Raw genomic sequence first — 25,870 nt, 5'->3', positions numbered from 1 at the left:
TCACAGCTTGGTGGGCTCCTTGGCGGACTGCATGCCGGCTTGGGACTCAAGGCGCAGAGGCCTTGGGTGCCCGGCAGGCCCTGCGGCCGGCTGGGGATCCTGCAGGGATGGCATCAGCTGTGGCAGCAGTGGCAGGGGAGGCAGAGACGAAGGCTGAGCTGGCATGTCGGCTGGGGGCCTGAGGTGGCTGAGCCCATGCTGGTTTGGGGGGGCAGGCTGCTGGGGGGCAGGAGAGACCCATGATGTGTCCCAGGAATATTCTGGAGAGAGGCTGGCCCGATGGGGTCATCTTCTCCACTAAGGAGAAGAGAAGCCCCAAGACTGGAAGTGCTCCACCTCTGCTCACCCAGTCCAGGCACCTGACACTTCCTGGGTTTGGGGGGCGGCCCAAGATAAATGAAACCAGAGGTGGACACAGAAGTGGAGCAGGGCAGCCGAGAGGACACAGGACTTGGAGTCCAGGATCTGGGCTTTGGCCCAGCTCTTGCATTCCCCAGTTCACGGTCGTGCGCCTCAGCTCCCCCACTTTAAAATGGGCTAGCTGTGCTCACCTCAGCATCCTGGTTAATGGGATAAGGACTGGGTGAGATGAGAAGGTAGGAAGTGCTTTGTATGCTGTAAAGTGCTCTCAGATGTCTGGTACGTGGTGATGTGACCAGAGGAGTCATGAGCTCAGTTGCCCCCAACTTGGCTCACGGGCCCTCAACAGAGAGGCCCGAGGGAATGAACAGGCTCCCTCATCCCAGCTCTGCAGCCGGCTGGACCCCAGGGCACAGACACCTGGCTTGGACCCCAGGGATGGCTCCTGGGCCAGGAAACCTGGCTGAAGGGTAAAGGTGGAGCCCAGGACGGCTGGAGGCCCTGGCCAGGGTGCTGGGTGCCAGGTGGGGGCCACTCGAGGGATCTTCTCTGGCCCAGGTCCGGGCAGGGCAGGTGAGATATGGATGAGGTGGGGTAGGAGAGCCCCAGGCTGGGACTGGGGGCCCAGAGACCCTGCAAGAGTCCCAGCTGGGCCAGGGAGTTGGGGGGCAGGTACTCACAGAGGTAGATGGCACAAAATAAGGCACTCGGGCGCGCACCCTCATATGGGCTTCGAGCTGGGGGATGCGGAACCTTAACAACTTGGTGGAAAAGAAAGGGGAAGAGACAGGAGCTGGTGGGGGGCACTTCCAGGGCTCTGCCCCACCCTGGAGGCCCTTTCGCTCTGGTGGGACCTGCCCTGCTGCCCCCCGCCCCACTACCCCCTGCCGCCTCTTCACATACCCAATCCCCACCCAGTCATGCAAGGAAGACCCTTCCTCCCTCCCCACCTTCGTAAGTCTAGCGCTTCTAAAAGCTGAGATGTCAGAAAAAGGCTTTTTGAAACTAACTCAAGGCCAAGGAGGAGAGAGACATTATTTTAGCATGAAAAGATACAGGTGACGTGCTGGCCAGCCTGACAGTTCTTCAGCTGTTCCCACCAGGACCAGGCCACCACAGTGCCCCACCCCACCTTCCTGGCCTTCATCTTCCGTGCATGCACATTTTTCTGAGGTAAACTTCACATAAAATTAACCATTCAAAGTGAACAATTCAGTGGCATTAAGTGTATTCACAAGGCTTTGCAACTGCCATCTCCTTCTGGTTCCAGAATACTTCATCACGCCCAAAAGAAACCTGTACCCATGAGGCAGTCACACACACACCCATTCACCCCTCCCCCGAACACCCAGCAACCGCTAATCTGTTTTCTGTCTCTGTAATTTGCCTGTTCTGGACACATCATGGGGGGGCGGGGTCACACAATATGTGTGGCCTTTGGAGTCTGGCTCCATCCTTCACTTTTGAACCCAAGGCGTCCCTTTCTCCCCGTCCAGCCAAGAGTCACCATGACCGGCCATCCGGACCAGAGACCGCTGTACGAGGTGGGAAAGTGCAGGGAAAAGAGGCCATGAGAGTGAATATGCAGGAAGGACGGGGGTGGGGGTGGTGTTGGGGGGTCGCAGACGGCTGAGCAGGGCACCAGGTCTGGAGGGGATGGGCCAGGCCTCCCACCTGGGACGAATTACAGGGGCACGAAGCTCCTTCCCATGCAGGACCCCGACGGTTCCTTCTGCTTGGACGACTGTGTCCTTCCCTGGCTGTCTCCTGACCTGCATTTTCAGAGAGTCCTTCAGACCACATGCTCCACAGGGACAACCTCCCGACCCCAGTCATTCTCTCCCTTATTTCCATGTTTCATCTTTTTTTCTTTTGGCCACACTGCACGGCTTGTGGGATCTTAGTTCCCCGACCAGGGATTGAACCCGCGCCAGAGGTAGGACCTGCCAACCAGTGAGACTGTCATACTGCTTCCCTCCAAGGTGAAGCACATGAGCCTGGGATACAGATTCAAAACCAAGACCCACTGAGGCCTGGTAACCCAGCTCTGAGCCTGCACTCTCCTTGAAGGCCCACAGACACATTGGATGCAGAGGCCCAAACCGGAACTTGCCACCTGACCCCAATATCTGCTTCTCCCACGATCTCCTCCACGGCTTTCCCACCTCTGCAAGAGCCAAAAGCCAAGCAGCTGGGAGCTTGCCGACGGGAGGGGACATTTGAGCCCTGGCAGATAAGAAAGGTTCCCCAGGGATTCCAGGCAGAGCACATGGCACATGCAGGGGCTCAGACGGGGGTAACAGCCTGCATCGTTGAGAGAGCAAGCAAGCAGTTTTGTTTTGTTTTTTGTTTTTGTGGTACACGGGCCTCTCACTGTTGTGGCCTCTCCCGTTGCAGAGCACAGGCTCCGGACGCGCAGGCTCAGCGGCCATGGCTCACGGGCCCAGCCGCTCCGCGGCATGTGGGATCCTCCCGGACCGGAGCACAAACCCGTGTCCCCTGCATCAGCAGGCGGACTCTCAACCACTGCGCCACCAGGGAAGCCCAAGCAAGCAGTTCTGGGAGCCTGGAGGCAGGGAGCAGACGAGGCTGGGGCGGGGAGTGGCCAAGGGGCCCTGCAGACCAGCCAAGGAGATCGGACTCTGGGGACAATGCACCCCAAGACATCCCTGTCCTAATCCCCAGAACCTGTGACTATGTCACCTCACATGGCAGAGGGGGCTTTGTAAATATTATCAAGTTAAGGATCTTGAGATGGGGAAATGATCTTGGATTAACTGGATGGGTCCAATGTAATTGCAAGATTCTTATGAGGGGAGGCCAGAGGGTCAGAGTCAGAGAAGGAGATGTGAGGACAGACACTGAGGTCAGAGAGATGCACTTTGAAGATGGCAGAAGGGGCCACGAGCCAAGGAATGTGGGAGGCCTCTGGAAGGACACAGAGTCTCCCCTTGAGCCTCAGAAGGAACCAGCCCTGCAGACACCTCGATCTTAGCCCTGTAAGATTCACTTCTGATTTGATCTCCAGAACTAAGATAAAACAAACTTGGATAGTTTTAAGCCCCTGTTTGTGGTAATGTTACAGCAGCCATAGGACACTCACCCTGCCGGGTTCTGAGCGGGGGAGGGGCCTGGTCAGGAGCAGGTTTGAGACCATTCACTCAGTGCTGGTGAGGACGGTGAGGCTGGTGAGGCATCTCCCCCTCCATCTGCTCCCCTGCTGCCTCTGCCTACCTGAGCCCTGCCTGTACTTAGCCCCCTTCCATTGAGACCTCTCTGGAAGTCCAGCCTCATGCTGCGGGCACTGCTTACTAGGGATCAAGGGTTCCTCTGCCCGGCCTGAGATCCTGACTACTGTGCAGGCATCAGGAGGGCACAGGCTGGCTGGACGGCCCTTGGTGGCCCTGTGGGCAAAGGATGGATGGATGCATCTGGGATCAGGCTGGACCTGGGAGGGGGGCTCACATCAGCTAGTTTAGGTTTAGATATTGAGTGTGTTTTGGATTAGAATTTTCTTTTGAGTAAAAAAATGAGCAATAAGACAAACTGGTCAAAAGATCCAGCCACAGGTGGGTTTCGAATTGATTCCAATTTCTAGTTAGACTTTGTGGCCCCCAAGCAGGATAAAGCAATTGAGGCATCCTGATCTACTCCTGCTTTGGCTGCATGGGTCTGGAGAACAAACAAGCCCTGGGGAGAAGAGCCCCTTGCTCTTGATGACAGCCCTGGGGAGCTGGGTGGGGACGCCATCCGATGGATGACTGGAGACCAAGGGCGGGTCTGTAGATGACCCTGACCCCTCCACCAAGGGTGGGCTCCTGGCAAGAGACCCTCACCCGCTCATTTGTGTAATGCGTCACCAGCTGGTGCAGGGTGAGAGGAGGCAGTGCAGGGCCTGGCAAGAAGTTGAGCTCATTAAATATTGGCCACCATTGCTGTTATCCTGCCTGGTGATCCCAGGGGCCCAGCCTGAGTTTCTTCTCGACAGCATCTGTGTCCGGGGGCATCGTCCAGGTGGAGCCATTAACACTGTAAGGGCCACATCTGTGCCCCAGGGGGAATGCAGGGTTCAAGATGGTGACCTGCCCCCTGGACCAGGGCAGGGGCCTGTAGTGGGTTGAATGGCAGCTGCCCAAAAGATGTGTCCCCCTGGAACCTGTGAATGTGACCTTGTTTAAAGAAAAGGTCTCTGCAGATGTAATTAAGTGAAGGATCTTCAGATGAGGGCATCTGAGTTAAGAGACAGAAGAGAAGAAGACACAGGGAGAAGCCACACGAAGAAGGAGGCAGAGACGGGGGTGATGCAGCCACAAACCCAGAAATGCCTGGAGCTCCCAGAAGCTGGAAGAGGCAGAAAGGATCCTCCACTAGGGCCTTCAGAGGGAGCACGGCCCTGCCAACACCTTGATTTTGGATTTCTGGCCTCCTGTACTGTGAGAGTTAATTTCTATTGTCTTAAGCCGCCCAATTGGTGGTCATTTGTTGCAGCCCCCGGACACTAAAGCAGGGTGCTGTCCTCTCTGTCCAGCACACCCAGGAAAAGAGTCTCCTTTCCTTTGCTTAGGGGTCTGGTGGTTGTTCTCAAGTCAATGGAGGCAAAGTGGGGTGAGGAGGGACACCATGGGCGGAATTTAACCCGCTGACCACTTTGTGGCTCCTGAACCAGCCCCAGTAGGGCAGTGTGTGGAACCCCTCTTCCCAGAGCAGGGTAACCTCAAAGGGGCAGGCAGAGAAGGTATTGCTGGCCCAGGGCAGGAGCTGAGTCCCGGGGTCCCTGGTTGGAGCCAGCTGGAGCCAGGGCCTCGACACTGCAGTAACCAGAGCAATTCATTCCATGTCTCCCTCTGGCCCAACCCTCCCCAACCCGTGACAATTAGGACACAGGCCTCCAGTCTGTCCTGGCGTCCTCCTCATCATGCTCAACCCCAGCCCGATCTTCCCACTCCAGGTAGACTCACCTTCCCGAGTTCCTAAGTGTGCCTGCCTTCCACCCACCACAGGGCCTTTGCACTGCTATTCCCTTCCCCCAGATCACTCTCCTCCCACCTGATCCCTTTATCCAGCTAAGCCTTATTCCCTTTTCAGAGGCCTCAGGACAGCAGTCTAGGACCTCCTCCTTGAACCAGTGTCCCTTGTCACAACTCTCCCATCACCACCCAGCATTCTTCTTTGGGGAGGCCATCCAGTACCCCTCCCCAGCATCCCTTGTCACAAGCTGTCCCAGTACAGTGCCTGGCATAGAGCAGGATCCCATGTTTGCGAGTGGCTGTGTGAGGAGCCCCCAGTCTCGGATGTTGCCGGCTCTGGGCCCCACCTGCATCACACTGGGCCTCACAATGCCCAGCAAAGGCAGGGCACGGGTCAGGGGTGCCCAAGAAGGCCTGATGCTCCTCACCTGCCAGCTCCTTCTCTGTGTCGGTCAGAGGCCGCGCCCTGTCCTTGCTGTTCATTCGGCCCTTGTACAGGATCCCGTCCACTCCCAGGATGTCCACCTCGGCCTGTTGGGCGGCCCGGGGCCCCGGGTAAGGGAGTGTTCACAGAGGTAGCAGGGCCTGGCTCACCCCAGGGCTGCCCACCGCCAGAGGCTGCAGCCTGACTCATGGAATCATAGTCCAACAACTCAGGGTCCCTGTAGGGGTAGATTGTCGACAAGTTACATGATTTGAAATCAAGGTTGGCATCATTTCCGGGGCCATCACCCCAGTCCTGCTGGGAGCCCAGCGAGTCCAGGCTCCCCTCCAGGGCTGCAAGGTTCTGGAGCTTCTGCAGCTGCTGCTGTTCCCCGGGGCAGGGCAGGGGGGTCAGCAGCCACTTGGAGACCCCTCCGCCCCAGAGGAGCCTCAGGTTGGGTCCGAGGGCCTGGCCAGTAGCGAGGGAAGACTGGAATTTCTTCCAGCTTCAACTTGGGTAATGCAGCCGGGCAGGCCTGGGGCCTGGTGTGTGGGTACAGACAGGCACCGTCGGGGCAGAGGGCAATTGAGACCCATGTTCTCCCAGACCTGGAGCCCTGGTCTGGCTTGTCAAATGCAGGCTCTTAACCTCTTTCTTTTTTTTTTTTGGCCACGCTGAGCGGCATGTGGGATCTTAGTTCCCTGACCAGGGATCAAACCGGCGCCCCCTGCAGTGGAAGCGCAGAGTCTTAACCACTGGACCGCCAGGAAAGTCCCTCTTAACCTCTCATCCCAAGAGGGAGTCAGGCGAGTGAGGGTGGGGGCACCAGCCACATGGCCCCATGTCCCTCCCCTTCATGTGGCTGTGGCTGCTATTCAGCCATCACTCCCCACCTGGCCAGACGTACCCTCGGGCCTGGGGGCCTGGGAGCCAGAAGCACCCATGAAGCTGGGGGGTGTCAGGGGATGAGGGGCAGGGCTGGGGCCCAGGGAGCTAGCCGTGGGCAGAGGAAACCTGCAGGTTTAGGTGCCAGAGCCTGCCACTCACTAGCTGTGAGACCTCGGGTGGGTTGCTCAAGCTCTTTGAGCCTCGGTTTCAACTGTGAAATGGGATGATAGCAGAATGACCTCAGAGATAATGTGTAAGGATTCAACGAGGTCAGGTCTGTCACAGAGGTTGGCACAGTGCCTGCCCGGCCGCAGCAAGCCCCACAGAGGACCCAGGGTCATGAGTCACTTCTTCCAGCTGGAAGCAGGCCCATCAACCCTAGCTCACAGGGGGGTGTGAGCTTTAAATGGGGGGTGTGAGCTCCCTCCCTTAACAGTTCTTGGCCCATGACAGATGCCCAATAACCTGTCCGTTCCTCTCCCCATGAGCACCTCACGTGCCCGTCTGCAGCCCCACCACCCAGGACGGCTCCCCTGCAGACGGCTACAATGCCCCGGACAGCCTTTGCATCATGGAACTGGAGTTTGCGTCTCTGTTGGCGCCTGGACCCCCATCTGCTCACCTCACCTGTTGCCGCCGCAGGTACTCGTAGCTGTTGGCGCTGGCCAGCCACAGCCGCGACAGCAGGCGGGCACTGCGGATGGTGATGAGTTGCCTGTGGAGGACAAGAGCTAAGTCGGAGGCGCATGTGGCCAGCAGAGGGCCCAGCTTCCACCTCTCCCAGGAAGCTCGCCCTCAAACACAGCCTTACCTCTAGAAAGATCCACAGCATGGGGCCACCATCCTCTTCATAAATCATAAAGAACAGCTGTTCTGATAATGAAAGGAAAACCCCCGAACACGTGAGTCCTAGAAGTGGGATGCAGGTTGGAGGTTGGCAGGGGTGGGTGGAGGGGGATGGGGAATGATTGCTTATGGGCACGGGGTTTCCTTCCGGTGGGTGGAAAGGTTCTGGCACTAGACTGTCCGAGGTGGTGGCGGCACAATATTGTCAATGTACTAAATGCCCCGAACTGTTAACTTTAAAATGGTTAATTTATATTATGTGTATCTGACCTCAGTACAAGAAATAAAAATAGTAAAACATCAGCCTTCTGAGGAGCTGGAACTGTTCTACTTCTTGATCTGAGTGGTGGTTACCAAGGTGTGTACACATGTTAAAACCCATCAAGTTGTAAAACAAACGTTTACATACTTTACTGTATGCATGTTAAGCCTCAATAAAAATTTAAAGTCATGCATGTTGTCAGCATTTTAGAAAGTATAGAAAAACACAAAGAAATCACTGTAACCACTGTAATCAAATATTTTGATATGTGTCCTTCCAGTATTTTTCCATGTTTATGTTTTTTTTTTTTAACAAAAATAGGATCATAACACACATCCTACTTGTTTTTCTCATTTAAGTTACTGCAAACGTTTTTCCAGGTCATTAAACATTCTTTTGTGACTGTGCCATCCAATATGGCAGCCACTGGCCACATGTGGCTATTTAAATTAACTAGATTTATTTTTAAATTTTTATTATTTATTTTTGGCCATGCCATGTGGCATGTGGGATCTTAGTTCCCCAACCAGGAATAGAACCCGTGCCCCCTGCAGTGGAAGCACAGAGTACTAACCAATGGACCACCAGGGAATTCCCCATATTAACTAAATTTAAATAAAATTTAAAATTCAGTTTTTCTGTCTCATTAGCCATCTTTCAAGTGCTCCACAGTCAAATGTGGCCAGTGGCTACTTCACTGGACAGCACAGCTATGGAACATACCCCCCCACATCTCAGAAGGTTCTACATAAGGCCTTCCTCTACGACTTGCCTTAATGGCTGATGTGAACGTACCGTGACTCACTCACCACTTCAGGTTGTTTCCTTTCCTCTTTTTTTGAAAAAAAAAAATATGGGGCAGGGAGGGATAAATTAGGAGTTTGGGATTAACATATACACACCACTATATATAAAACAGATAACCAACAAGGACCTACTGTATAGCACAGGGAACTCTACTCAATAACTTGTAATAACCTATAAAGGAAAATAATCTGAAAAAGTGTGTGTGTGTATATATATATATATATATATATATATATATATATATATCTGAATCACTTTGCTGTACACCTGAAACTAACACAACATTGTAAATCGACTACACTTCAATAAAAATATTATAAATAATGCTGCGATTTTGAAAGAAAAATTCTGGCTGTATCTCCCAACATGGCCAGGTGTGGGGTGGTGAGCTTCATGGGTCACCAGGAACAGCCTAGCAGCGCAGAGGCCATGGGCACTGCAAGATCCTAGGTGTGTCCACACAGTGGGATATTATTCAGCCATAAAATGGAATGAATCACTGACACAGGCTACAATGCAAATGAACCTTGAAAACATCATGCTCAGTGAAAGAAGCCAGACACACAAGGCCACATATTGTATGATTCCATTTATACGAAACGTCTAGAACAGGCCGATCCGTAGAGAGAGTGAGTAGATTGGTGGTTGTCAGGGGCTGGGGGAGGGGAATGGGAGTAAGTGCTGACGGGTCAGGATTTCCTGGGGGAGATGGAAATATTTTTGAATTAGAGGTGAATGTGCACTAAATCCCACTGAACTGTTCACTTTAAAATGGTTGATTTTATAAGTGAATTTCACCTTGATAAATAAACAAAAGTATTAGACTATAAAAATATGTGCAAGGAAGTCCCACAAAGTTCAGCTTTTCCCCAGAGTTTCCTTTCATCCTTTTCCTTTTGGAGTTGACCCTGCCCCTGGACACAGCAGGCACCAGACAGGGCTGGTGAAGGGAGGGATGCTAGCACCTTGCCCAGGTCGGAGGCTAATGAAATGATGTGTATAGAACGGTGTACACGGATGTACACGTCACAGATGATCCCCGGCGGTACTCACGGGCTGGTCATCATCTTCACGGGCCGGTGGCCGGAGATACATTTCACCTGCTCAAACAGTTTCCTGGAAGACACCCAGCTCCGTCAGCTGCTGCGCCAAGCCAGGCCCTACAAGGCCACGCCTGCCCCAGGCAGTGCTTGCGGCGGAGGCTGCAGGTCCATCTGTGCCTCAGGGCCAGGGCTTCCCCCACATCCTACACCCACTGGCCCAGCCCCTGCGCTCAGCTCAGCTCTACTGGCCCCTGCTGACCCCCATGTGCGGCCACTTGGGGCAGCAGCAGGCGTAAAAGCGTGTTTAGTTTCTCTCCTTGCCCCAAACACAAAGGAGGTCTTTAAAACCAGGGAAAGCTACTCTTCACAGTGGACATTTGGGAGCATGAGGGGTGATCTGAGGACAGGAGCCCCCCCAGGAACATCAAGTCCCTCTGCCTGGAGCTCTGTCTGGAGGGGGTGGGGGCCTGGCTCTAGTCCCAGATCTGCCCAGGTTCCCTCTGGGGAGCCCCTTCCCTCTCTGAGCCTAGGTTTCTTCACATGAGCACCTGGAGCCCCCTCTGCACACAAGGGCAGGCCTGCCCACCTCTGAGCCCCTGGGTGCTCGCAGCCCCATCGCCCAACCCAGCAGCTGGGAAGCCCCGCCCCCTCTCTCTGGGTCCACAGGTCTGAAATCCTTCCTCCCAGAGTTCAGAATCCACTGGGATACCCCTCTTGTTTCCTCTCTGGAAAGAGAGACTCCTAGCCTCTGGGAGCTGCACCCCTATCCGGGAGAGGCTCACTTCCTAAAGCCGGCAGCACTGTCGGGGTCAAACCAGAAGCCTTCAATCAGCAGCTTCCTGACTACTTTCCAGACCTCACCCATGTCTTTCTTCAGATAGTCCAAATCACTGGGAACCAGCTGTGAACAGCCAAAGGAAGAAAAGAGACTTTAGTCAATTAATTCACACTCTGCCTTGCTCCAGAAAAGGATTTGCAGCAACTTGCAAAGTTATGTAGAGTGTAACAAGATTAATCAAGAAAAGTGAAGTGGTGAAGGAAAGGGAAAATGACAACGCTTGGGTTAAGGCTCAGACCCGTAATGCATGCTCTTCCTGGAGGGGAGCTGCAAAGTGAGCTTCCCGGCAGCCAAGGCAAGGAAACACCATCAGTTACTGCCTCCAAAAGACAAACCAACCCCACTGCTATTCTGAGTGCAGGCCCGAGAAACATTCTCCTGATGGTTCCAAGACACCTGACCTTCACGCATTCAACACCTATTTAATGAGTGTAAAGTGTATATTCAACGGCTTTTAGTACATTCACAGAGCTGTGCAACCATCACCACAATCAGTTTTAAAATGTTTTCATCATCGCAAAAGAAATCTCATACCCCTTAGCAGTCACCTTTCTTTTCATCCCAAACCCCCAGGCGTAGGCAACCACTAATCTACTTTGTGTCTCTATGGATTTGTCTATTTGTCTTTCTGTCTCTATGGATTTGTCTATATGTCTATTCTGGACACTCCAGATAAATGGAACCACACAATCTGTGTCCTTTTGTGTCTGGGTTCTTTCATTCAGCATCATGTTTTCAAGGTTCATCCATGTTGTAGTGTGTAGCTGTACTTCATTCCTTTTTATGGCTGAATAATGTTCATTATATGGATATACCACATTGTGTTTATCCATTCATCTGTTGATGGACATTTGGGTTGTTTCCACCTTTTAGCTATTGTGGAAAATGCTGCTGTGAACATTGGTGTGCAAGTTTTTTTTGTGGGCTGTTTTCATTTCTCTTGGGTATCTACCTAGGAGTGGGAGTGCTGGGTCGTATGGCAACTCTATGCCTAACTTTTAAGAAACTGCCAGACTCTTTTCCATGGCGGGAATTTTGAATTTTTAAAGTGTTCCTTCCAGTGCCCAGATTTTGGTCCCTAAACACCATTCCCCCCAAAGGCACCAAGACTCCACAGAGAAATGGCTGATTCAGGTCTGAGGAAGGGAATGTAGAAGATGAGCCTGGAACATCTTGTCATAAGAAAGCAGGACAGCTATCCAAGACACAGGGTCACGTCAAGGGGCTCAGGGGTCAGCTTGCAAGCCTAAGATGAGACCATGTGAGCGACAAAACAGTAACTTAACTGATTGAACAAAGTGAATATTTAAAAACTCATGATTCATAGTGACACCCACAAAAAAGAAAAAAAATAGAAACCCTCATTTGCCGCCATGTATGGGAGGTGGCTACCGCACCAATATTTTACCCTGAAAACCGGTAATTAAAGGAAATAATTCACCATTATCTGTCTTTCCTGCAAGAACCCTATTTCAGGGTTATCAGCTCAAGTTGATGAGGGAAAGCTCTTCTTTACAGATTTCTAGCTGATATAGAAGCAATGCTAGGATTAGGAAAATCACCATTTTGTAACCCTTAATGAAATAATGGGTTCAGGCAACAATCCTTAACTTAGGAGGAAACTATCAATACCAGGAGAATGGCCAACGAGGCAATGGCCATTCCCAGAGTGACAGAGAGTCACCCCCAAATTACTTGTTGCTTATAAGGGGAGAATATACGTTTACACTGGTGGTATCAGCTGGGCTAGCACCGCTGGGCCCTGACGAATCTTCACTCCGGAAGGGATCACCTGCCAGCATCGACTTACCTGCTAATCAAACACTACAGGAAGTGCATGGCATACCAAGAAGATTCTTTTCCCCAACATTCTAAACTTAAAAAAACTCAAAAAAAATTATTTATTTTTGGCTGCGTTGGGTCTTAGTTGCAGCATGAGGGATCTTTTGTTGCAGGGCATGGGCTCTTCATTGTGGCATGCGGACTTCTCTGTAGTTGTGGCACATGGGCTCCAGAGCACACGGGCTCTGTAGCTGCAGCATGTGAGCTCTCTAGTTGTGGCATGCAGGCTCAGTATTTGTGGCACACAGGCTTAGTTGCCCCGTGGCATGTGGGACCTTAGTTCCCAGACCAGGGATTGAACCCGCGTCCCCTGCATTGGAAGGCGGATTCTTAACCAGTGGACCACCAGGGAAGTTCCTCAAAAACTTTTTTTTTAATTTATTTATTTTATTTATCTATTTTTGGCTGCATTGGGTCTTCGTTGCTGCACACGGGCTTTCTCTAGTTGTGGCAAGGGGGGGCTACTCTTCGTTGTGGTGCGCGGGCCTCTTATTGCAGTGGCTTCTCTTGTTGTGGAGCACGGGCTCTAGCCACGCAGGCTTCAGTAGCTGTGGCTCGCGGGCTCTAGAGCGCAGGCTCAGTAGTTGTGGCACACGGGCTTAGTTGCTCCGCGGCACATGGGATCTTCCTGGACCAGGGATCAAACCCGTGTCCCCTGCATTGGCAGGTGGATTCTTAACTACTGTGCCACCAGGGAAGCCCCCCCTCAAAAACTTTTAAACCTACAGAAAAGTTGCAAGAATAGTCCAAAGGACACTCCTATATCCACTGAAATTCACCAATTTTTAACATTTTGTCATGTTTTCTTTTTCTATACATATGTATGTGTGTTTTTGTTTTTTTCTGAGCCATTTGAGAGTTAGTTGCAGACATCACTATATATCACCCCCACAAAAACTTAAACACAGAATTACCATACGACCCAGCAATTCCACTCCTGGGTATCTACCCAAAGTAGCTGAAAACAGGTGTTCAAACAGAAATTTGTATGTGAATGCTCATAGCAGCATTATTCAAAAGGTGGAAATAACCCAAGTGTCCATCAACAAAGAACAAACAAACAAAATGTGGTCTATCCATTTGACGGAATATTATTCAGCCTAGAAAGAAATGAAGTTCTGGGACTTCCCTGGTGGTCCAGTGGTTAAGACTCTGCCTTCCAATGCAGGGGGCACAGGTTCAATCCCTGACTGGAGAACTAAGATCCCACACGCCATGCAGTGTGGCCAAAAAAATTAAAAAAAGAAAAGAAAAGAAAAGAAGTTCTGGTTCATGTTACAACATGAATAAACCTTGAAAACATGATGCTGAGTGCAAGAAGCCAGACACAAAAGGTCACATACTGTGATTCATTTATATGAAATGTCCAAAATAGGGTAATCCAGAGACAGAGAGTAGATTAGTGGTTGCCAGGGGCTGGGGGAGGGGGGAATGAGGAGTGACTGCTTGATGGACCTGGGGTTTCCTTTAGGGGGATGGAAATGCTCTGGAACTAGATAGAAATGGTGCCCACACAACATTGTGAATTTAACAAATGCCACAGAATTAGTCACTTTATAATAGTTAATGGTTAATTTTATGTCGTGTGAATTTTACCACAATTAAAATACACAAAGAAAAGAAGAGCAATGAGGATAGGATCATTTCAACCAACAAACAACAAAAAAGCTTTCAATCAGGAAAAAAATTCAGACACATAGAGAGGAGAAAAGACTAGAATCATGAACCCTGATATACCCACCATGTAGATTTAATCATTATTAACATGTTGCTACATTTGCCTTTTTTTCTTTGTTTCTTTTCTTTTTTTTTTCCATGCCATGCAGCTTGTAGGATCTTAGTTCCCCAACCAGGGATCGAACCCGTGCCCCCTGCAGTGGAAGCACAGACTCCTAACCACTGGACTGCCAGGGAATTGATGGAGTGTTTTTTTAAAAAGTTACAGAAATCATAACATTTCACTCAAATATTTTAGTTAATTTTCTTACATGCCTGCAATACCATTATCCCATCTAACATAATGAGCAGTCATTCTTGACGTTGATCTAATTCCCAGCCCATTTTCAGAGTTGGAGCAACTGAACCAGGAAACAAAGTAAGTCTCCTCGTGTGTTGCATTTGGTTGTTGTGCGCCTTGAGACTCTCTTAATCTAGAACAGTCTCTGTCCTACTTTTTTTCACCCTGCCATTGAATTATGGAAGAAAAACAGGTCAGTTGTTCTGTAGATAACTGAGTTACCCCGGCTGTAATCCTGCATTGATTTGTATGATTTCTATGACAAGTGTGTTCCATATCTGTTTTGCTTATCGTCATATCCTCGCTAACCAGCATCAGAGGTACCCAATAGGTGGATGATGAGTGAATAAATCCTCATTTTACAGATGAAAAAACTGAGGCTCGAAGAGGTTCTATAACTCAAGGCATACTGCCAATCATGGTGGGGCTGCAACTCGGACCCAGAGCTGCCTGATTCTAAACCCAAGCTCTTTTGTCCTTACCAGCCACCCCAGCTGCAGTAACCACACAACACTGAAATGGCTGGCCTGACTGTTCCTGTCTCTCTATTGGATGGTACACATTAAGGCTATGACTTCTTATCAACATTTCCCCAGGGTCTGGCTCAACACAGGTGATCATTAAATGATGAATAAACGAATGACCAGCAGGACACCCCCTCTGCCCGCCATGTCCCTTTGCTTGCGTTATGGTGGTCAGCCTCCAAGATGCTCCACAACTATACCTCTTGGTATTCACACCCCCATATGGTCCCCTCTCGCACTGAACAGGGCTGACCTGTGTAACCAACAGGATACTACAGAAATGATGGAGTGTGACTTCTGTGGCTAAGTCATCAAAGATGTTGCAGCTTCTGTCTTGCTCTCTTGGACCATGTGCTCTGGGTGGCCCACTGGCTGCCATGTTGTGAGGCCAGTCAAGCAGCCCCAAGGAGGATCCGTGTGATAAGGAAGTGAGGAGTCTTGCCCACAGCCATGTGAAGGCGCCATCTTGGAAGCAGCTCTTCCAGCTCCAGTCAAGCCTTCATATGACAGCAGCCCTGGATGACATCCTGACTACAGCCTCGTGGGAGACCCTGAGCTACTCAGCTAAGCTGTTCCCAAATTCTTAACCCTCAGAAACTCTGAACGTTTGCTGTCTTAAGGGACTAAATTTCAGGGTAGTTTGTTACGCAGAAGGTGGTGACTAATACAGGGGTCCTCACCTTGGTGCGTAGGTCTTTGTCCAGCTGCTCCACAGTCTTCTTCCAGTCATCCTCATTGGCCATAACCCTGAAAAGCATGCCCTGAATTGTCTCATTCAGCTCCATCGTCACTGCGTCCAGGTCAGCCCGGCTTCCCTTGCCTGCCAGGGAGCGCCTGTCGGCTTTCTAGAGAGAGATGGGACTCAGGGAGGCAGGGCTGCTGGGGTGGGAGCAGGAAGAGGCTGGGGGAGATCAGACCACTTTGGTCAGTTTTTCTAGTTTGGGACCCTAGATACCCAGCCTTGGCTTAAATTCAACCTTGGGGTCTCTGTTGGCTCAAACACAACCATTAGATTGAAGCAAAGGTTTTCTGTGATGGAGAAGTTGGGGCATGGTTTTTAAATTCACATAAATTGTCACAAACTCTAATTCAAAAAGATACATGCACTCTATGTTCATAGCAGCACTACTCACAATAGCCAAGACATGGAAACAACCTAAATGTCCATCAACAGATGAATGGATAAAGAAGATGTGGTACATATATACAATGGAATATTGCTCAGCATTAAAAAGAACAAAATAATGCCATTTGCAGCGCAACATGGATGCAACTAGAGATTATCATAGTAAGTGAAGTCAGAAAGAGAAAGACAAATACCATATGATATCACTTATATGTGGAATCTAAAATATGACACAAATGAACCTATATATGAAACAGAAACAGAATCATGGACATAGAGAACAGACTAGTGGTTGCGAAGGGGGAGGGGGTTGGGGGATGGATGGAATGGGATGTAACTATTATATATAGGATGGATAAACAAGAAGGTCCTACTGTATAGCACAGAGAACTATATTCAATATCCTATGATAAACTATAATGGAAAACAATGTTAAAAAAAGAATGTATATGTATAACTGAATCACTTTACTGTACAACAGTAATTAACATAACATTGTAAATCGACTATACTTCAATTTTAAAAAATTGTCACTAATCCTGAGTTAACTGAAAATAGGACTTGATGGAACAACTTTTGAGAACTTCCCCCAAACTTTCTATATGATAAAGGTGGAAGGAGACTCCGGAAGTCTGCCTGCCTTTGTCTTGGCTGGATGATTCCATTATCCTGGTGGGAAAGCTGGGCTCAGGATAGGGGAGGGGGTAGGGAGAGGAATCTCTGCTCACTCACCTCTTTCAGCTCCTGCTCCATCGCACTTTTGTCTGCCTTGTACATTTCTAGGTTTTTAATCTGAGAATGGACAACCTAAGAACAGAAGCAGAGGGCATGTCAGCTATCCTCGGAAGTCCTGAGGATAGCCTCTACCTCCCACGTCCACCCTAGGAAGGGACAATGGGGCCAGGTGGACAGCAGGCGGGTGGCACATTGGAAGGCTTGGGCTCCAGGTGCCCAGATCAGAAGGGAAGGAACGTGGGACTTGGCACAAGAAGTCCCCTTGGAGGTGGCCTCACAGAACTACAGGTGGCTACACAGGAAAGGAAGGAAGACCTGAGGAAGGAAAGCATAAACAAACGCTGATGCTTTGGGTCCCTAGATGTTTAAGACAAGTGCATCTCTTCCGATCTGTAATGGGATCCCCGTGAGAATGGAGTCAATTCATCCACCAAGCACTTATATGCCACACAGGCTGTGCCCCAGGGTCAGGGGAAAACCTTATTTCCCATCCCCATGACTCCATGAACAAACAACTCCCTGCATTAATTCTGCCCTCTCTCCACTTATTGGGCCCTCCCTATGACAGCACCAGCCAGCTAACCTGCTTGGGAAGAGCCTCACATCCAATGGGCCATGTCCCCAGAGGGTAGGGTCACTCCTCCTCCAAAGCTGGCAGCAGGCTTCTACTTCTCCCTACATATCTGGTCTCCCTTTTACCCTCAGAAACAGAACCCCCAACTTTTAGCTGGCATCTGGCAGACCAGAATCATGACTATATTTCGCAGCCTCCCATATAGCTTGATGTGACCACTGAGGTGTAAATGGAAGTGGGTCAGCGTCCTCTTCACTGCTGGCTTGGAAGCAGAGTTAATAACTGGAGTGCCAGCAGCTGTCTTGGACCATGTGGTGACCTTGTGAATGGAAGTGACACACCATGGAGTTCAATACCAGCTCTGAGTTTCTTGAATGTAAAAGAGAGATACACTTATGCCTTAAGTCAGTTATTTGGGAGTTTTATGCTATTCAAAGATGAACCTAATTCTTTTTTTAAAAATATTTATTTATTTTGGCTGTGCGTTGTCTCAGTTGCGGCATGCGGACTTCTTAGTTGCAGCATGCATGCAGGATCTAGTTCCCTGACCAGGGATCGAACCCAGTTCCCCTGCATTGGGAGCATGGAGTCTTTACCCACTGGACCACCAGGGAGGGCCCAAGATGAACCTAATTCTAATTAATGCAAAGCTCCTTCACATCCACCTTGCCCCAGATGGGTCTCAAGGTCTAGGATGGACGGCGGAGGTCATGGAAGGGAGATCCTGCTTCAGCCTCGTGTCAGGCTGCTTCCTCCAACACCACATTAGCAGGGAGCTGACCTTTTGGAGTCATCAGGCCCAACATTAACACTTAGATCCCCACTTGGCTCTTCCTAGTTAAAATCTAGAAATAAAGAGGAGCCGGGAGCCTCTAACTTCCACTGCCACAGTAACCTGCGTACTGGGTTGACTAATGTCCTCCCCAGAATTCATGCCGGCCCAGAACCTGTGGACATGGTCTTATTTGGAAATAGATCTTTGCAGATGTAATTAGTTAAGATGAGGTCATACTGGATTAGGGCAGCCCACATGGATGAGGAGGCCACGTGAAGACACAGATATACACACAGAGAAGGCGGCCACGTGACAACGGAGGCAGAGATTGGAGTGATGCGTCTATAAGCCAAGGAACACCTGGAGCCACCAGAAGCTGGGAGAGGCCAGGAAGGATCCTCCCCTAGAGGCTTCAGACAGAGCAAGGCCCTGCCAGCACCCTGATTTGGGGCTTTTAGCCTCCAGAACTGTGAACGAGTACATGTCTTGTTTTAAGCCATCCAGTTTGTGGTCATCTGTTACAGCAGCCGCAGGAAACTGGTACACCCACTAAGTGGCAGAATCGGGATTGAAACCCAGGCCTATCCAACCACAATAGCAGGCTGCCTCCCAACTGGCTGGTTACTCTGCCTGGATCTGTTTCCTCCTAGTTCAAGTGGCATTAATACCACTCCTGTCCCAAAGATGCTGAGGGGACTAGAAATGGCACTTTCCTAGGAGAGTTGGCATTTTATACACATCAGCTGTCTTATCCGTCCCCTCCTGCACCAAGCCAGAGCCTTGGATATAGTAGTTTGTTCCAAGAATGGCTTTGGAATGCAGCCTCTGGCTTATAAAAGACACCTGTCCACTTGCAAAGGGCAAATAATGTTTTCACATTATTTGGGTCAGTAAGAAAGAGTTCTATCCTCACTTATTTTCCTGCTGGGTTCTTAGTGGGAAACACTCCAAGAGGAGCACTCTAAGGTGATGGAAACATTTCCATCTTTATTGGGTGGTGCTGACATGGGTGTACCAAGAGGCAAAAATTAATCTAGCTCTTACACTTCAGGCCTGGGCATTTTACTGTGCGTAAAGCATACTTTCATTGAAAGCAAACAAATACTACCGCTCCCCCGCAAAAAACACGTAAGGGCTTTGGCACTGTCCATCTTGTTGACTGCTGTATCTCTGGGCCCTGGAAGGGCGCCTGGCACACAGTGAAGGCTCAATGACGTTGGCTGAATGACTCAGGGAATGAATGGGGATTTCTCGTGCCACCTGTCACGTCCAGAACATTTTCTCCCAGGCATCCAGGTAACACAGTAACAGCGGTGTTTCCTCTCTAGTCCCGATGTTGCGACAGAACCAGGGCAGAGGTGTCTGCCCTCCCTCCTTCCTCTACTGGAAGGGCTCCACGAGGCTGCTGATCTCTTGCAGCCCATGTTCATTTAAGAACTATTTAATGAAGCGTGCTGGTACAAAGCCCAGCTCCTGATCCTTCCAGGGTTCACTTTTATAAGCAATTAGTTCTTGCTGGCACAACGGGCAGGAAGGAAGTGTGGACAAAGGCTGACTTGATCCATTTGGTCTGTTTGGCCAAACTCCTCTTGACTTTCTCTCAACGAGTGACGAGTGACAGCTCCTTGGAGGCAGATCCTACGCCCACTCCCGCCACCCCGAGCAGGGCAGGACATGGTGCTGGACACACATCAGAAGTGCTGAAAGAACTGGCCCCAGTCTCCGACCAGGAAGGACACCAATAGGTCCCTAGGACACGGCATCCCAGTCTCTCTGAAAAGCAGTGGCTAAATGAGGGCACAGAGTTGGCAGGAGACTATGTAGTTCCTGATCCTGGTGCTCACAAAAGTCTGGGCCTGAAACCGTGTATTGGGAGCCCACACACGGCCCAGGCACTCCCTTCTTTCCCCACTTGGGCTGGGCATCGGCTCACCTTCAATGAACTCCTCTCCCGTCCAAGTTGCCCTGTGCACGCTAGCCTGGTCACTCTGTGTGACCGCCTTGGGAGGGGGAGCTGTGCCCTCCCCTTTCGCTCCCCACACCCTAGTGCATCCCACCAACAGCCCCCTGACTTGGAATCAGAAGCCCTCTATGGAAATCACCTCAGGTGGATCTGTTTGGGATTTTGTCTTTTTATACCCTGGGGTCATCTCCTCCCACCGGGAATAACTTTGATCCTTTCCCCAAGGGTCTGGGATGCCTCTGGGACAAGGCACAGATGGGACTGGTCCCGAGGTCATCAGGGCAGGGTCATCAGGCCAGCTCAGTGAGCCCAAGGGAGAAGGTGTCTGGTTGAATGACCCCTGGGAGGTGCTCTGCATCGTCCTCACATTTCTCATGTCAGACTCTGCTGTTCCGGACAGGCCCCATGGTGTGAGAACTCGGGAACAAGCCAGTTTAGGGGAAAGGTTATGAACATGAACAGCTGGCCCGAGAAATCCTCTTATCCACTCACCGATTCATTCAGCACATTCTGAGCCTTCACTTTGTGCCAGGCACCCTTCTGGCGTGGGTGACCCAAGCGGTGAACGAGACAGATCCTGTTCAGGCCCTCTTGTTTATGTGTTGGGGGTGCAGGTGGCGGGATTTGTTTGCTTTTCATGGAAGTATAACTTACACACAGTAAAATGCCAGGAAAGTGTCCCTGGTTCCCCTGCCTTCAGGGTGTCTGTGAAATTTTTGGGGAGAATCTGAATGTCCCAGTGAGGAATCCTCCCTCCTCTGGGCCCTTCCGGACCTCCGAACCTTAAACTCATCCAGGCGAATCTGGAGCTTGTCCACTGCCCTGTCCAGCACGAGGTGGTGGTCCTTTATCATCTCTATCTGATGGCCCCAAATTCTCTCAAGTTCCTCCTCCTACAAGGGGGAGACATAGACACAAGAGGCCTCTGCTTCTGAGGTCGCCATGGCTGGGAAGGGACTTCAAGAGAGTACCAGACCAGGGTGTCCCCAGCCTGCCAGCCAAATGCCACTTTAGACACTTGTCAGAGGGAACCATGTGGCCGCCCACCACTGGGAGCCTTGCACCAGCCGGGGCAGACCTGCCTCCGCGGGGCTGCACCTCCCTTCTGGGCCCCACTCCCTCCCCAGGGCTCCTTTCAGCTCCAGGACAAACGCTGCATCCAGGAGGTCAGGGCCTCCACCTGGCTCTGGCCATGGAGTCTGCCATCACCTCAAGCCATCGTCTTCTCAAATGCCTTTTCTGCCCGGGACACTGACCCTCATCCTGGATTTCTGGAGGCTGCCAATCTTTTCTTGCAATACGTCCGCCGTTGTCCCAAGCTTGGAAGAGGCTCCCATATTAGCTGAAAGCAAAGGAGGGGGTGGCTGTTGGGGGCAGGGATGGGGGAAGATGCTTCATCTAGAGTTCCACCTGCTTCTGTTATATTTAAGGCAGTGCTTTCCAACAGAGAGATGCTGTGAGCTTGGGGACCTCTGAGATCATCTAAAATTTTCTTGTGAAAATTTAAAAACAAAAATCTAAAAATAAGCAGGTGAAATTAATTTTTTTAAAGATTTTTTTTGATGTGGACCATTTTTAAAGTCTTTATTGAATTTGTTACAATATAGCCTCTGTTTTATGTTTTGGTTTTTTGACCCCGAGGCAGGTGGGAGCTTAGCTCCCTGATCAGGGATCAAACCCACACCCCCTGCATTGGAAGGTGAAGTCTTAACCACTGGACCACCAGGGAAGTCCCAGGTGAAATTAATTTTAAGAAAATATTTTGTTTAACCCAATATAATCTATGTGGGTTTTGGGGGGGGCCACACTGTGGGGCATGCAGTATCTTAGTTCCCCAACCAGGGACTGAACCCATGCCCCCTACATCGGGGGCTTGGAGTCAACCACTGGACCGCCAGGGAAGTCCATAACCCAATATAATCCAAAATAGCATCATTTTGGGAATTCCCTGGCAGTCCAGTGGTTGGGACTCCACGTTTTCACTGACGAGGGCCCGGGTTCAATCCCTGGTCAGGGAACTAAGATCCCACAGGCTGCGCAGCCAAAAAAAAAAAGCATCATTTTAATATGTGATCAACAAAATGATTGAGATATTTCACATTCTTGTTTTCGTATTAAGCCCTCAATATCTGGTGTGCACTTTGTGCTTGGACCATATGGGAACTTGAACTTGCCCCATTTCAGATGTTTGACAGCCTCGTGGTTATCCTATTAGGGAAACCTCTCTGGAATTTATTGCCCTCCCAGAAATGGTCCTGAGAAAAACTATGGAGTATTTACTTGTGAGAGTTTATGAAATGTATTATCTCATAACAAGATGCAAAGGGGGATTTAACATAAAAGGAGAGGGGTGAAAAAAAAAAGTGCCCTATATCCAGTTTTGGATGAGAGGCCAAAAAGTGATGTACATGACACAGCTAGGAGGGTACAAAACACTGCAGCCAAGACACATTCACAACCTATTTTTAGTTTTCTTAACAAAAATGGCAACTAGTCAGAAGTAGAGTTTGGGCTATTATGGCTTTATGTTTTATATTTAAATTCATGACTATCATGACCTAAGCTGTGCCCCAGAATTCACAGAGATCGATGTGGTTCTTTTTAGCTGCTCGAAGTTCTTTTTCAAGATCTGTGGAATGGCACTGCCCATCAGGGGTGGCACCATGTATGGATTTGACTTAGGCTAATTCAACTATTACACCTGGCAGAGAGCGAAAAAGCAAGATAATGATTCAAAGAGGGGAGGACAGTGGATCTGAAAGTGGGTTCCCTGAGCCAACAGCAGCATAAGCAGCATCCCCCAGAATGGGTTAGAAAGAGAAATTCTAGGGCCCCACTCACACCAACAAGTCAGATCTGGGGCTGGGCCCAGCAGCCTGTGCCTTACCGAGTGCCCCAGGGATGCTGAGGTGAGCTTAAGGTTGAGAACCACTAGGGTAGGCCATTCTCCTCTCCACTCCCCACAGTGAACATCTGCCCATCATGGGCATGAACTGGGAACATAAGTCTATTGGTCCTACTGCCACCTAGAACATGACTGTGGTTTTTTGTTGTTGTTTTTTTTTTTTGTGGTATGCGGGCCTCTGACTGTTGTGGCCTCTCCCGTTGCGGAGCACAGGCTCTGGACGCGCAGGCTCAGCGGCCATGGCTCACAGGCCCAGCCACTCCACGGCATGTGGGATCTTCCCGGACCGGGGCATGAACCCATGTCCCCTGCATCGGCAGGCGGACTCTCAACCACTGCGCCACCAGGGAAGCCTGACTGTGGTCTTTAACATATGTTTGCCCAGCTGTTGTTCCTAATCCCAAATTGACCACTTCATCTGGGGTCTGTTCAGTGCTATTAGACACTGGTTGATCTGGACTTATCAAAATACTGTACAGCAGTACTATTTTATGGGCTATTGAAAGGGAATTTCCAAGAGTAATTTTGACTTGATTTTCCTTCTTGAACACCAACTTTAGACCCTAACCACCCTTCTTCCCTAAGATAAGACCTCACTGTACATTCATTGTAAAATAATAGACTAGTAAGAGGCTAATGCTTAAGCCAAAGGAATGAATGGCTAATGGCTGAATGCACATTTTGTTGGGGCAGCTAAATGAAGGAGAGGAGGTGCTTTTCAAAGGCCACAGGGAGGGCCTGAGCCCTTGTTACCCTTCCAGAAGCCAGGCCTGGCCTACCTAGATAAGTCACACGCTGATGCAGGTTGGATGACAGCTGGGCAAACTCTTCTTTCAGGGAGTCATGTCTAATAGGCATCTGGGCTATGTGGCTCATGGAATACCTGACGGCCTTCTTCTTGTCTTCAGGGGTCATGGCCTGTTTGGCAGCCAGCATGGCCTGGGACAGGGCCATGTTGGGAGGGACACGGGCAGAAGAGAATGAAGGAGAGAGGACGTCCTCACAGTCCACCTCCTGCAAGTCTTCCATCTCGCCGTCCTTGGTGAAGGCCCCACGGGAGGTCCCTGTGCCCAGGATGTCTGCAAGGACCCCTAAGGGCCCGGATGCGGCCACGGCTGTTGCTATGGTGGCCAATTTGGTGGCCGGGGTGTCCCTGACCAGCCTGGCAGCCGCTTTAGCTGCCCGGGCTGCCGATGTCGCTGCAGCTGTGAAGGTGGCTGCGGCAGCAGCTGCAATGGCAGCATTGGATTTTATCTGCTGAACCGCAGACGGGGATCCCTTAGGGAGTACTTCCGTGGAGGCCTCAGCCCTTGGGGCTCCATCCTGAGGGACTCCCACTTCCACGGAGGAATATTCCTCCTCCTTTTCTGAGAGAGCTGAGAGCTTGGATGTGTCTCCCTGGCGAGACCATGACTGCAGTAAATGAGGCTAAGCTGAGCCTAGTTCTGTGGCTGGGGTTAGGGTCCTAGAGCCCTGGAGCTGGGCAGACAGGGAGCCCGACAGCCCTAGGCCAGACTGGAAATAGCCCAAGTTAGTCCTGGGCAAGCCTCTGGGAGGAGGCCAGCCTCGTGGTGGTACAGGCCAGGATCCTGATTGTGTGGGCTGAGGACCTGGGGCAGGCCCCAGTCCAGGGGCAGGCCCAGGTCCAAACGCAGGCCCAGGTCCAGGCGCAGGCCCAGGTTCGAGCACTTGGGCCTGGTCCAGCCCCTGGGCCCTGGGAAGCAGAGCTGCTTGGGCAGACTCCTCCTCCTGTAGCTGCCCTGGACTTGGTAATGCCAGATGGTCTCCAGGAACTGGGGCGCTGGATGGCCTCCACGACCTGGCCGTGGCTAACTTCTTCGTGGTACTCAGCCGTCTGAGGAAGGTCAATCTCTGCAACATGTTCCGCAATCTGCCACCGCTTGGAATCATCCAGCAGTTGTGGAGCAGTTCCCTGCAGAAGAGGGGGCTGGGCTGGCCAGGGCTGCTCCAGACCAGCTCAGCGATCACCCTGCCCACTCCTCACTCCGCCTTCCCCGATGCTCAGATGCTGCCTCTCCGCTTCCTCCTTCACTTACCGGGGTGAACATGGCCTCATGGAGGCTGCTCCAGAGCACCATGTCCTCAGTTTTGGGCATGGTGGTTATCTTGTTCTGGAGAGAAATCTGGGGGGGTGGGAAGGAGACTGGGAATAAGGGTCATGAACCCAGAGGGTGTGGTACCCTCAGTGGCTCCCTCCTCCATGCTGCCCTCCACACTTGCAAATAAATGGGCCTTTCCAGATTGTGTTCTCCTCCTACCCCTCCTTGCCCCCAGCACCCCTGGGCCTGGAGGGCGGGGGTCTGGCGTGGTAGGATGGGCCCCAGACCCTCACCACTTCCCACCGCAGTGCACTCATCTTCCAGTTCTGCCCTTTCAAGTCTTCAGAGAAAGCATCTATTCTTTCCAGATGCATCTGTCAAATGAGCCGAGCCTGTGAGCCAGTGGGTGCAGGTTCTGGTTCCAGCCCTGCTTCTCCCCCAGCTCAAATGCAAAGCCTTAGCTCTAGGTAACTAAGAGATGGAGAAGGAAGAACAGATTCCAAAACAACTGTTTCCCACTGAGTGGGAAAGGGTTCCCTGGGCAAATAAGTTTGGGAAATGCTAGGCTTAAAAAACATTCAGGGCTTCCCTGGTGGCGCAGTGGTTGAGAGTCCGCCTGCTGATGCAGCAGATGCGGGTTCGTGCCCCGGTCCAGGAAGATCCCACATGCCGCGGAGCGGCTGGGCCCGTGAGCCATGGCCACTGAGCCTGCGCGTCCGGAGCCTGTGCTCCACAACGGGAGAGGCCACAACAGTGAGAGGCCCGCGTACCGCAAAAAGAACCCCAAAAAAACATTCAATGGGCTTTTATACTGAAGGACTTCTCAGAGCCTTTAATGGGCCAAAATACCTTAAGAATCTCCAAGAGGTAAGCTGAGAAGGCATTGTTTCCCAAACAGATTTGGCCAACTGTCT

At 50.9% G+C, this 25,870-nt stretch overlaps 1 protein-coding gene across 1 annotated transcript in view; it reads right to left on the bottom strand.

The window, feature by feature from the left end:
• CUNH16orf96 (chromosome unknown C16orf96 homolog) overlaps nt 1-25,870 on the bottom strand; it is a 37,362-nt gene continuing 11,492 nt past the window's right edge. Inside the window, 16 exon segments of the mRNA XM_029220844.1 lie at nt 1-170; nt 173-219; nt 1,037-1,121; nt 5,756-5,858; nt 5,953-6,135; nt 7,258-7,354; nt 9,608-9,670; nt 10,380-10,498; nt 15,499-15,663; nt 16,677-16,751; nt 20,774-20,884; nt 21,248-21,333; nt 23,676-24,294; nt 24,716-24,829; nt 24,954-25,040; nt 25,250-25,330. Coding sequence (XP_029076677.1) covers nt 1-170; nt 173-219; nt 1,037-1,121; nt 5,756-5,858; nt 5,953-6,135; nt 7,258-7,354; nt 9,608-9,670; nt 10,380-10,498; nt 15,499-15,663; nt 16,677-16,751; nt 20,774-20,884; nt 21,248-21,333; nt 23,676-24,294; nt 24,716-24,829; nt 24,954-25,040; nt 25,250-25,330 — 2,205 coding nt within the window.

This window comes from Monodon monoceros, unplaced genomic scaffold, assembly GCF_005190385.1.
Source record: "Monodon monoceros isolate NGI ecotype Baffin Bay Population unplaced genomic scaffold, NGI_Narwhal_1 Super_Scaffold_13, whole genome shotgun sequence".
In the NCBI taxonomy this organism is placed as follows: Eukaryota; Metazoa; Chordata; class Mammalia; order Artiodactyla; family Monodontidae; genus Monodon; species Monodon monoceros.
The sequence above is the reverse complement of the archived record's forward strand: the minus strand, read 5'-3'. Positions and strand labels throughout refer to the sequence as shown.